Genomic DNA, 13,217 nt, shown 5'->3' with positions numbered 1-13,217 from the left:
AAATGATTGATAACTGAGAATATTAAAATGTGACACTTCTGCACATCAGCATCATAACTGCAATGAATGAAAAGTTAGTTGATCAATGTTATTTGACAATGGAGTAATGTCTGGAAGGTGGAAACATATTAAAAAGGAAAATATCAATAGAGAAGTGGCAAAAAGACATGAAACATCTTCTAATTCACATTAGAGAAATGCAAACAGTCAATAAACATCTGAATTTTTATTTTTTAAATTAAAAAAAATCTTTTGAGACAGGGTCTCGCTATATAGTTCAGGCTTCCTTGAACTCACTATGTAGCCCAAACTGATGGCAGTCCTCCTGCCTCAGCCTCCTGAGTGCTGGGATTACAGGTATGCACCACCACACCCAGCAAACATCTGAAATTTTATACACAAGCTCAGTAATAATAAGTAAACTGCAAAATAAAGCAATCATTAGATAACACTGTATTCTTATCTTTAAAAGATATTTTATAGAAAGTGTTAGTGAGGTTGTAGAGAAATGGGCACTGACATGGACCGCCAGGTGCAAGCATAAATTGGTACATAAATTGAAATTCCTTTTTCAGGAGAAGAATTTGGCAGTATGTTTCAACATACACATATTTAAAGCTAGGAATCCCATTTCTAAATAAAACCTTAGAAAAAACTGAACACATGCATCACAACCAGGCTTATAGCAAAATGCTGGAACCCTCCCAAATGTCCATCTGCAAACAAATGGTTAGAAAAGTTATCCACAGCAATTCTATTCCATAGCCAGCCACCCCCTCCTAGTTATTAAGGAAATTTCAAGGAAGAAATTCATTTTCTAAACAATGCTTATAGTATAGTCCCATTGATAGAAAGCAAAATGAAACAAAACTATCCCATATATGCGCAAGTGTAACCGTCACTACTTTTAGTAAAGAGACGAGGTTAGGAAGAGTCGAAGGTGACTTCCACTATTGAATTTACACATCATGGTATTGTTTGAATTTTCATAAAAATTAATATAAGATTTAGATAAAGGTTTGCTTATTGTTTGTGATATACTATTTAAAGCTAATTTAAATTTTGATGTAATTCAAAGTAAAATCAATGAAGAAAATTCTTACCTTCCAAATTTTCAATTTTTTCAATGTTGTTTAGAGCTAAATTCAAGTATTCAAGTTTCTTGAGTTTGCTAACATTTTCTGAAATACACAAATATTGTCATTAACCTTCAAGATAAAGACATTTTAATATAATCTATTATGAAAGGGATAAAGAGATCTTGTTGCTTTTTCAAGTCTTTACCTGTACCTGAAACACGATTTCTCATGCAGCCTCCATTTCTTCCTCCATTTTTCTGAATGGAACCCAGATTTGCTCAAGTCAATTCAATGCCAACTCAGGGGGTGGAGGGTGGGCAGGTTAACCAGGCGGGCCCAGTGCCTGCACAGCCAATCTCTCTTGCTGGTGAAGGCTCTGGAACCTAAGCCTAAGCCAAACAGCTTCTGGAAGTCGCCTGACAGCCACAAGCTACAGGCCAGGCCGGGCATGTGCACCAAGTCCCCCATGCCCCAGGCCAGCATGTGCACCAAGTTCCTAAAATGAAGGAAAGATCTACACTCTACACTTGGGGACATCCTATCTCTTTTTCCTTCTGGATTTTAAGGATAGAAGTCTTCTCTCTACCGGCACTCACCACGGGGAACCGACTGTAGGATAAAGCCCACACTGGCATCATTCAGCTCTGGAGTCTGCTGCAGCTCTACACTTGGAGTTGGGTGAAATCGTAGCCCTCCTTACTGTTAAGCCACATAGAGTTGGGTTTCTTTTGCTTAGAACCAAAATCAACCTGATAAAGGATTCTCATTTTTGAGGAATTTGAATGTTCACACAGGAAAAACAACAAGCATAACCAAGTCAGTCAGAGAATCACCGGGAAGAGGGGCTTTTTCCAAACAGCTAAAAATAAGATATGGTTAACATCGTTGATTGCTTATTGTATGCCACATAATGTTCTAAGCATTTCACACCTATTATTTTACCCTCATAATAACCTCGTGAAGTAAACTCTATTGTTGTCTCCTTTTTGCAAATGAGAATACAGTGCTAAGGCACAGGAAGTCTGCTTAGCCCAAGGCTAAGTGTCAGAGCCAGGAAATTTGACTCTGGAACTTGGCACTGAATGGTGACAGTATTCGTGTACCTTAAAAGAACAGTCCTTTGGTGGATGACATGAAAGATAACGTTCCTCCTAAGGAATGTGTCTTTGGGGCAGCCTTACTTAAATAATGCCTCCCCTGTCCACTTCTCGAGGATATTATAAATACCAAGCACAATAAAAGGACCATCACCCTATTTCCATTAATAGCTCATCTAAAATTTAGAAAACATCTATTTGTTCCCATAGACTGGACAGTAACAGTTTAGCCCTCAAGGCCTCAGTCTACTGAATTCTTAAAATGAGGGTTTTTGGGATAAAGTTTCAACAATTAAATTATTTAAGTAATACTAATGTTTACAAAAGGTTCTTTGGCAACATCTGAGCATTCAGTAGTCAACAGATTTGGAGGTTTCTTTGTGCCAAGAATTATGATAGACAGAATGTCTGGTCTGCATCCTGCCTGAAAATATTCAGAATTATCAGTGTTAAAATTGCCAGCCCCCAAGAAAAATCTGTTCCAAATAGAATTCCCTTTCCCCGCCTTTGTTATATGTATAGCCCTCTAAATGGTAAGAGTCATCTGGTAGAAATAAGATGTTTTTCAGAAAGAATTGCCTCAATCAACTAAAGAAGCAAAGGGCCAAACTGGTTAGGAGGAGGGGGAAAGACTCATTAAGTAAAAATTCCCAGGTCCTCTGGGGCAACAGAGAGGGATCTGAGTGCTGTAGCTAAACTTTTCTGGAAGCGGTTGTCACCTGCTGACACAAGCAGGACAACCCACTTGTAGGGGCCCAAATACTTTCTTGGGTGGAAGAATTCTGCAGCCCCCAGCTTTGTGAGACCCACAGGGAAGACACTGCAAGGGGGCATGAGCAGCCCACCCCCACCCAGCAACTCCCTGCTGTACCGGACCCCAGATGGTCCTGGGCTCACACTTGCATCAGCGCTGAGCTGAGCCTTCCTCTGCAGCCCATCTGCACCTCCCAGGGAGCCAGAGCACTGGAAAAGGCATTTGTCTTGCAAGCTTCTACCTCCATGGGAGGACAGCGTCTGAATCCTAGAGAACTAGTTTTACTTGCTAAATAAATGCCTAACTACTTATGGGTGGCAGAGCACTGCAAAATCCCATTATTAGGATTTAAAAGAGTGTTTAATTTAAGAATACTTTGGAAGCAAAAATTCAAGCTTCCTCCCAGCTCTGAAAAAGCCTGAAATACTATGCTACTAATTAGTAATTGTGATGGACCCAGCTGCGGAGATTAAAATTTGGGGAACTCTTTTAGATTTGTACAATTAGGACTGTTTTTCAATGCCCCGTGCATAAAGGCTGGTGCTTTTCTGTGACAGCCTTTTTAATTGAACAATGTGCTGGAGTTTCTAATTTCTGGTAAACTGAAAGATGCTGAAAATAATTATCTGAAGAAATATAGAGTGTTTTATTAAATCTTCAAAAGAAATGATGCAAATCTAGGCTTGTTACAACCCTAGAGCCAGGAAGCATACCACCAGGGCTTGTCAGTCTCAGCAGTACTGACATTTGGGGCCCAATGATTCTTTCTTGTGGGGAGCTGTCTGTCTCGTACTCTAGATGGTTAGCAGTATTTCTGGCCTCCACCCACTGGATACCGGTAGCACCCACCCCAACAAACACTCACCTGTGACAACCAAAAATGTCCCCTGATTTTGCACCCAAGGTCACCACAGAAAGTTAACTACAACCCTCAAGGCTGGCCTCGGGGCTCCAGGGCCAGAGCACACAGGCGCTCTGCCTCCACAGCTGACTCTAGCCCTTCTCCTCCAACTCCATTCACTCCTCCCTTTTGGTGGCCTGGGGCACTCTGGGATAATGAGAACATTAATAACAGCAACAGCACTCCGCTTTAATCTAATGTATACTTATTCATGGCAAGTGCAATGCAAAGCACATCATTTCATGTGACCCTTCCACCAATTCTTTTTTTGGGGGAGGGGGTGGGGGTACTGGGATCAAACTGAGGACTTTGCACTTGTGAGGCAGGTGGCAGAATCACTGAGCTAAATCCAGGGCACCCCTTCCACCAGTTCTGAATGGTATATTATCAGCCTTATTTTGTAGATGATAAAACTAAGACCCGGACAAGTTAACTGACTTGTCTAACTTCACACAGCTTATAAGTGGCAGAGTTCACAGCCAGGTCTCCCTGATGTCAGAGCCCATGCTTGCTTTCATAGTACCATTAACTCTACTGTTGCTTTTCCAAGCATCAGCAGTATTCACCTGTGTTCACACATGGTAGGACTTCCATTGAAATGACTCTGCAGGGCTCTCTTCCCTGTGCCTCTTATTTCATTATTATGGGGGGCATGGGTCTAAAAGTGGGGAAGACCAATTTATCCGATGGGTAAACTTGGAAAAGAAACTGGGCATGCTCAGTCCTATCTCTGGATCCTGGGATCTTTCTTTTAGCAAAGAGCACATGGTTTAAGCCCTTTCCTACCATAAACAAGGGTCTGTCTGGATGGGGAAACTTGTGGGTGTTATAACTCACTCGCGAGATACATAGATAGGTTTATTATAAAGGCAGCAATAGCAAGCCCACTTGGCTCCAAATCTAACCCACATTTCTCAGAGCTTTATCACTTATAATTTAGTATTTTGATCTTCCTTTGCCTGACTCCTGCATTTAACTCTCATTTGCCTTCTAAACTGGAACCTCCTCAGTACCCAACTCTGACCACAATGCCTTGCATGCAAAAAATCTGGCAGAACTAACAGTTACAGTCCATGGTGGCCTGACGAGTTGTTAATAGCCACAGAATCCTTCTAGTTTTGCAGTGATGTAAAATCAAATGCATGAATTACATCCTCCTCCCTGTGAAACTTTCAAAAAACAGGTCAGCTAATGTGTTCCTTGCATCTAACTAATCTCCCAACATCTTGATGCAGATTTTCTAGTGCAAGACTGACTACTCATGGAAAGGTTCGGGGAAATGTTCCCGTTCTAACTGCTGAGAGATGGCTATGTCTGTTTTTCCCATGTCATTTTTCCTCAGTTATTGTTTCCCGTTAACACTGCATTTTGCAAAGTTCTCCTATGCCAAATGTTGATAAAACCATAAAAACAAAGTATCAACACTTACCAATTTTTCCAATAAGGTTATTTTGAAGATAGAGAATTTTTAAATCCCGGCACCATTTGTCAATATGTTCTAGTCTTTCTATTTCTTGCTGATGCAAGGAAAGTTCCTCCAGGGAAAAAATTACACAGTCATTGTGTTCAGCATTCCGCCTAATAAGATCTTCTGTGACTGAAAGAAAATTTGCTGCATGTTACATTTCTATCCCCACTGTTCATCATCTGGTTTTTATGTTATTAATGTGTTGGATTTTATTTGCAGCTAAATATCAATACTCCAAGTCCAAATGATTTTCAAAAGGAAAGACATAGGAAAAACGCTACCTCTTTTTGCAGTTTTTGTGATGCCATGATATGAGTCAAAGGGAAGAAAGAGGCAGGATGACCTCTTAAGTCTTATCTTTGCATGCAAAGGTGCACACATTTTGCTGTCTGCAGACACTGACAGCTAATGGAGATAAGAATGTTGGTGCGGACACTTATGGTGGTACCATGTCAAAGTGGATGAGATCCACTATCTGATCCGAGACAGATTAACTTCTACTGGGAGGTACAGTCTGGCTGACAGAGGACAGAAATATGAAAACCTCTCCCATTATTCAGTGAAGAAAGTCCATTCTCAAACACATTTAACCAACATTTACTAACTATAGCTTAAGAAAAGAAAGGAATGCCCTAGGTCTTAATTTTATAAAGCGACCGATCCTTGTTCAGTTTTCAAGAAAAATTAAAAAGCTGCTCCCATTAGGAGCAGAGATGAAAGTTCCCACCCCTAACAAGAATGGTGTGCACTGGGCTGCTCAGACTCAGGAGATGGGAGACAATACCCTGGTCCACTGTTGGACCCAGGAACAAAATCGTGAGCCAACTTTGCAAAATGATAGACCTTCTGCAAATGAAAACAGGACCAAGAGATGGAGGGAGGGGAGGGAAGGAAGCAGAAGGGGATGTTAAAGGCATTAAGATGTGTTATGTACATGGACCAACCCCTAGAGGTGAGTGTTCTCATTATGCCCTGCAAACATGTGCTAATAAAAATAAAAGGCACTGAAATCAGAGGGGCAGTGACAATGGAAAAATCTTGTACTTTTCAGTGCTATTAGAAAGTTGCTGACATATTTAAATCCACACAATTCAGGGAGAATGTGGAAATATTGCATGTCCACTCCACCAGATAATAAAGACATTGTCATTTTGAAGATGCCAGGTACTACTGTAAATGCTTTATATGTATCAAAGTACAAATATTTAGAGCTACTATTTGCATTTCTCTGGTGAGGGACTGAAGCACAGAGCTTCAATTACTTCTCTGGGTCTTGGCAGTTAAGTGCTAGAGCCAAGTTTTAAAACCATAGTCCAGCACCAGACCATGTGCTCTTAGCTACTATGCTATACCACCTCACACATGCGCAAAGGGAGCCTCTTGAGGTTTCTCAGGCTTCCTGAATGTGCACATTCATCTGGTTGAGACAAGCTCTTCACAGCACCTCTGGCTGCTGCGGTCTATGCTGCATCCTTAAAAATGTAGCCTGCCTTTTTCTCAATGTAAAACATGTATGAACTCGATCATTTGTGAGCAGTTAGTTACTTGTGAGCTCTGTGTTACTTCTAGTTGTGGAAGATTGGGTTGCTTGTAATGACAGTTCTTTAGAAGAAATACAGGGAATGTAGAGGCCCAGAAATTAAAATACCATATATGAGTAATGTTCTTTTGGCTCTAAGCTTTGGCTCAGCTGACAGGCAGAGATGCTGCAAACACATCATGGGGATGGGACCTGAGGGACCTTCTGGTTGTGGAAGGCAGGTCAAAGAGGCTTAAAGGAGGTTAAAAGGCAGCTGCACCAGCCCCGGTGCTGTGATCCCTACTGCATCTGCACCCTGCTGTCTGCCCCTGGAATGTCACTACTAATTTGTAGGGCAGCTCACACAGACTGATCTGTTCAAGGAAAAGAAAACAAACAAACACTCCCTGAAGACCAAGTATGAAAGAAACTACCCCCCCCAAGTGGTTTGTTCTGATATCACCAATCCACTAATAATAAATGGGCACAACCAATTTAAGTATAGACAAAGCTGTTCTGTAAACTAAAAGGAGTTGTCTCTGTGTAATTTATCTACAATACATTCTCTTAGCAAAGATGCAGATGGGTTACAGGGGTGAGATGGCATGATGGATATTATCTGAGCTATCTTAATGAAATGTGGGAGTTACCACTGTCAGTTAGACCCTCAATGGCTAACAATGTGTCTGTGACTCAGACTTCACAACTCATGGTGCAGGTAAGTATACATGAGAGGCCTTGCTGCCATTAGACCCGGAGTCCATGGGGCCAGGAGGATGTGCCCATTTAGCAACTATGCTATCCCTTCTAATGGGGTTTGCTGCCCAAGGGGCCCCAAGTCAGTCCCCAAGCTCTTCAATGGCCACTTCTCCAGGTTCATCCCCCAAGACAGACTATGCCATCAGGTACACATCCCCACACCCAGCGTGTCCAAAGAACAGCTGTTTGCCAGGGATGTAGATCACCTGGATAAATAATCTGGGGTATCCCCCTTAATGAGAATGGGAGGCCAGGTTATAGTCAGTGGCAGGAAAGGAAGTAACAGTAGGCCAGAGGACCAGCTCTCCCCAAGCCACCATGCTGGGGCACAGAATGTCTAGGAATCTGAGAAATGTATGTTATATGTAGCCCTTGGGCTACTGTGAAGATACACTTATCAAGGGAAGAAGCTGCATCTTATTCAGCAGTTTGATTTATAACTTGACACACAGACTGTTGCTTATATCCTTGCCCCAGATCCTGGTTGAGGTTTAGTTTGGTACCCATGTTGAAAATGTAACCTACCTAACTTGAACCCCACCAGAACTGCCATCCGTGGTTAAGTAGAATGTGTTCAGGGAAACTGTGGTAGCATCCTAAGCAACACTTAGTCTCTGGCCTTCTGTAGCCACCTGAGCATCAGCACAGCCCACCTGGCTCTTGGGACCACTAAAGATATCTATCAACTTCTAGGAAGATGGCAGAGTGGTAAGCAGCAATAAACCAGCCTCCTCAAGATCGGAATCCAGACCCTGGAAAATAACAACTTGGGGAAGAAAGGAAGGAAGGAGGTGGATCCCTGGGACCCAGGAAGGATCTGAAGGGACAACCGGACCCCACAGAGAAATTAAAGAGGCAGACCACAACACAGTAAAAGGAAGGGACAATCTATAATTTCTCCCTGGCTTCTGGCTTATGGTAAGAGAAAGGAAGTTCAAATCTAGAGACATAGTGAAAGTGGGCAACCCCAGAGGCCTTCAGGGAGAAATGCACCAGTAAAATGGAGCACTGGATGCTGTGCACCACAACAGCCAGTGAGTGACTCCAGCCCAAGCATCTGCCATGTCTGGAGAAGGTTCCTGGTCAGATGCCTTTGTAGGAAAGGGCCAACTGAACCTGGGACCCAGAGCAGCCATGGGTTGGCCTTATTTCAGGGACCCAGTGTTAAACTCCCACTGTGACTGAGCGAGGGACAACCACAGGAGGTGTCTATGATTAAGGAGCCATGGTCAGGCTGACAAGAGACACCCACAGGGCTACAAGCTAAATGACTCAGGTCCCACCCCCATGACCACAGGCCAGGTTTAACCTGAATTTCTATAGATTTGAAAGTTGCAGAACCAGCACCAAGCCCTACTCCTTCTGCCAGCTTGCTGGGATTATCCAGCATGGATCAGAGCTCGGATCACCTCCCTTGTGTGTGAGAGCAGAGTCATTCCTTGAATTGGACATTGCCACAAAACTGTAGACCCCAGAGGTCTACAAGTATGAAATCATAGAGAAATTTCTTTGTATTTCCTGGTTTGTTTTTTTTTATTACTTGTTTTGTGTGTGTATGCATTTTTTTTTAGTTTTGTTTTGTTCTTGGTTTTGGTTTTTCCTTCTTTCCTTCCCTCCTGTCTTCTTAAGCAGTTTCCTGAGGCTTGAGTAATCTTTTTGTACTTCATCCTTACTTCCAATCAATTTGCTTCTTTCATTTCTATTTTTTTCCATTTCTCACTTTAAAATCTTCTTCTTTAAGGTAAAATCACTCTATGGAGTGGATAGCTACTGTATACAATTTTCTGATTTGTCTTAGATTTTGTTATATAACTATAAAATGTTGTACCTAGGGGAAAGGTGGCAAATCATTAGTTGTCATAGCTTGCCATTTTCCAGTCTGTGATGTTATTGTTATTACTGATTGTGCTACTTTAGCCAAGGTGACATAGTTGTGATCAATTGATCCTCCTTGTATGCCAATGCCTAGATTTACTGGGGGTCCTAAACAATATTACAGCCCAGTGGCAAAGAACTAGGCTGTTGCCAAATAGGCTGCACTCTTTCATCCCTAATAAACAAAAGAGACAAGATCCTGGGACAGACTCAATGGGCAAAAGCTATCTATTCCTAGAAGATATCTCTGAAAAGCAGTAATTTCCTTAAGAGGTCTTGATACTAGTAATGAAGCTACCTACCAGAAGCAATTTACAAGCCTCACTGCAGAAAACAAATAAACAAAAAAAGGAGAAAAAGAGAAAACACTGAAGTAAGATGAAAACCCTAATCCCCAACTTGCCCAAGGCAAATCCAGGTGGCCTTGAGGGGGAAGAAAAAAGCTACTCAGCTGAATGCTCTGAAATGGTAGTAGTGGAAGTAACATAGTGGATGACTCAGTTGTTTGACAAAATGAAAACAGAAATAATTACACAGACAATTAAAGAGATGATGACCATAATGAAGAAAATGGTTAGTGAATCTACAGTAGATACAGACTTTTTTTTTTAGAGAGGCGCTTAGGAAAGACAAAGAAACCATGAATCTCCAAACTAGGAAAGAACTGGAGTCTGTAAAATAGATTCAAAAAGATTAAAAATTCTATTGAAAGTATACACAGCAGAATAAACCAGTGTGAAGACAGAATATCAGATCTAGAACACACAGAGTTGCAGATGGCCATCATCAAATGAAAAACGTCTTTAAAATAGTAAGGGACGATGGAAAATCAATCCAACAGCTACTAGACAATGCAATGAACAATAATATAAGAATAACTTGAATCAGTGAAAAATCAGAAGCTAGCACAAAGGACTTAAAAAATTTTTTCACAAAAGTAACAGCAGAAAATTTTCCATGCATGGAAAAAGAATTTGACATAAAGATAAGTGAGCCATACAGAACCCCAAATAGTCATGATCAGAAAAAACTACACCAAAGCATATCATCAGTCAATATTCCAGAAATTCAACACAGGAACAGACTATAAAAATCTGCTAGAGAAAAGAAAGAAATCATCTATAAAGAAAAACCCATCAGAACCACAGCAGACTTCTCAACACAAACCCTTAAGTCAAGGGGAGCTTGGAGGGAAGTGTTTCAAGACCCAAAGTAAACAATCTCCAACCCAGGCTAATGTACCCCACAAAGGTATCTTTCAAAATTGATGGAGAAATAAGATATTTCTATAATAAAGCACACCTGAAGAAATTCATAACCACCAAACCAGCACTCCAAAAAGTTCTGAAGGATATTGCAGAAAAAGAATGAAAACAACAATTACCCAATTCTATTGGGAAGAATCCCAATACAATGAATCCATCAGGCAAGGAAAGCAATTAAATAGAAGGGGAAAAAAGGAGAACCAACAACAGGAAAATAATATAATGACAAGGATAAGTTAATACCTATCAGTTATAACCATCAATGTGAACTGTCTCAGTTCACCAATCAAAAGAAACAGATTGGTGGAATGGATCAAGAAACAGGACCCAACAATATACTGCATAAAACAAACATTTAAATCAAATAGAAAATCATAGACTGAAAGTCAAAGGATGGAAAACAATATTCCATGCAACAAGAACCTGGAAAAAAAGCAGGGGTAGCTAGTATATTTGCAGACAAAGTGGATTTCAAGCCAAGACTAATTAGAAGAGACAAAGAAAGTCAGTACATACTTGTTAAGGAAACAATACAAGAAGAGATAATAATATATATATATATATATATATATATATATATATATGCACCAAATGGTTGTGCACCCAACTATATAAAACAAATACTAATGGATATCAAAATAAGATAACCACTAATACAACTGTAATGGAGAATCTCAATACCCCACTTTCACAAATAGATCAACTAGACAAAAAAAAAAAATCAACAAAGAAATATTGGAGCTGAACTAAACCTTTGAACAAATAGACTTAGTAGATATCTACAGAGTGCTCCAGTCAACAACAACAGAACACACTTTCTTCTTAGCAATACACAAGACTTTCTCCATAACAAACCACATACTATCTCGTAGAACATACTTGTGGAAATGCAAAGGAATTGAAATTATCCAATGCATACTATCAGATCAAGGTGCAATAAAATTAGAAATAAATGGCAAAAGAAGCCACAAAAACTACATAAACACACGGACCTTGAGACCATACTTTTAAGTGAAATAAATCAGACACACAAGTTTAAATATAACATGGTTTCTCTTGTGTGAAAACCCCAAAAGGTAAATAAGGAGCAAAGTGAGGGGTAGATATTGGGAAACAAAAAGAACATGTTCAATGGGGAAGTGGAATAAGGGAGTGAGGAGAGAAAAGGAGAGAAGGAAGAGAAAAGGGATTTTATGAAAAGAGAATGGAAGGGAAAAAATGAAAACAAAGCTTTTGTAATTGGGGAAGGGAAAAAGGGTTACAGGGAGAGGAGAGGATTGGGAAAAAAAGAATTGAGATATATTATGTATAGATACAAATTCTCTTTGATAAACGTGATCATTTTCTACGGCAAATATGTACTAATAAAAGTAAAATTTTTTAAAAAGATACCTATTACAGTGTCCTCCAGCTCTAGTTTTAAAGGCTCTTCCATTTGGTTCAACCCTGAAGATTTACAGGGCTGACAAAGTTCCTACTGGTACCAAATATCTTTCCATATTCTCTTGCTATGTCTCTCAAAATTTAAAGACTGTTTTCATCATGCTATTATGTGTGTAAAACTGGCCATTTGTAAGCAATTGTCATATCTTCCCTTTGAGAGGCATGTAGATGTGTGGAAGAAATTATGTTGATCAGCATTTCCTAACCATGAGGATTAAGACCATGAAAATCACTATTAGCTTAAAGGTGGTGGGGATGAGGGACTTTTACATAGCATGAATAAGTAATTCACACATATACATATATGCAGGCGCGCGCGCGCGCACACACACACACACACACACACACACACACACAGATCACCCAACAATCACTGTCCATAATAGGGAAGTTGTCCAACGTGAAAAATTATGCAGAATTAGGATAGATTTTTTTAAAATGGAGAATCAAAGGTAACAATATAGAATTGTGACAGTATGAAAATTCCCAGTGGCCGTTTTCTGAACTCTTCTATAATAAGCAAACTGGTGCATGGCGTGCTGCGTTATAGCACTCAAGAAACTTGTTGAACAATACTATTCCACCTGTAATGGCAAACATCAACACAAACAATGCAGTCCCCAAGGAGAAATGAGTAAGAACATCTACGTGGTGCACGGAGATGACAATGTTTCGCACGTTTAAAGGGGAAAGCCTTTGTGGAGTTTTACATACAGTACTATCTAATTTAAAGCAAACACTCAAACTCCACAGAGCACTGTTCATCTTCAGAAATTCCTACTTAAAATAATGTACCACTGCACTCACGTGCACTTTTAGGAGTTCGGAAATGCTTTGGAAGCATCAATGTCATCATAAGACTACTTCAAGAGGGATGGTATTACAATACCTATCGGATGGTGTAGATAGACATGCCAAGGTCCTACATGAAAAAAACCCTGCTTTCATTTTCATTACTTTAGAAAATTTCAAGTGATAAAATACAAACCTCAGATGATCCTGAGAAATTTCTGACCCTGGAAGGTGCTAATCAATATTTGCATGACCGTAAGAATTA

The 13,217-nt window shown here is 40.3% G+C and overlaps 1 protein-coding gene across 9 annotated transcripts in view; it reads right to left on the bottom strand.

The window, feature by feature from the left end:
• Dnaaf11 (dynein axonemal assembly factor 11) overlaps positions 1-13,217 on the bottom strand; it is an 86,562-nt gene that overhangs the window by 68,706 nt on the left and 4,639 nt on the right. For 8 of the 9 annotated variants that reach the window (XR_015441375.1, XM_021251919.2, XM_013069600.3 and 5 more), the window contains exons 2-3: positions 5,261-5,428; positions 1,104-1,181 (exon numbers count right to left, since the gene is read on the bottom strand). Coding sequence is in view for 7 of the 9 variants with exons in the window: in XM_021251919.2 (XP_021107578.1) it covers positions 1,104-1,181; positions 5,261-5,428 (246 nt within the window). In the remaining 2 variants the exon portion in view is untranslated. Of the gene's footprint in view, positions 1-1,103; positions 1,182-5,260; positions 5,429-13,217 lie in introns of those variants that run through there. The other variant, XM_087187701.1, reaches the window with a different exon arrangement.

The sequence above is a fragment of the Heterocephalus glaber genome, unplaced genomic scaffold, assembly GCF_053883595.1.
Source record: "Heterocephalus glaber isolate CG9 unplaced genomic scaffold, H.glaber_assembly_v1.0 deba00000281, whole genome shotgun sequence".
In the NCBI taxonomy this organism is placed as follows: Eukaryota; Metazoa; Chordata; class Mammalia; order Rodentia; family Bathyergidae; genus Heterocephalus; species Heterocephalus glaber.
Note: the sequence above shows the minus strand (reverse complement) of the source record. Positions and strands in the feature narration are given on the sequence as shown.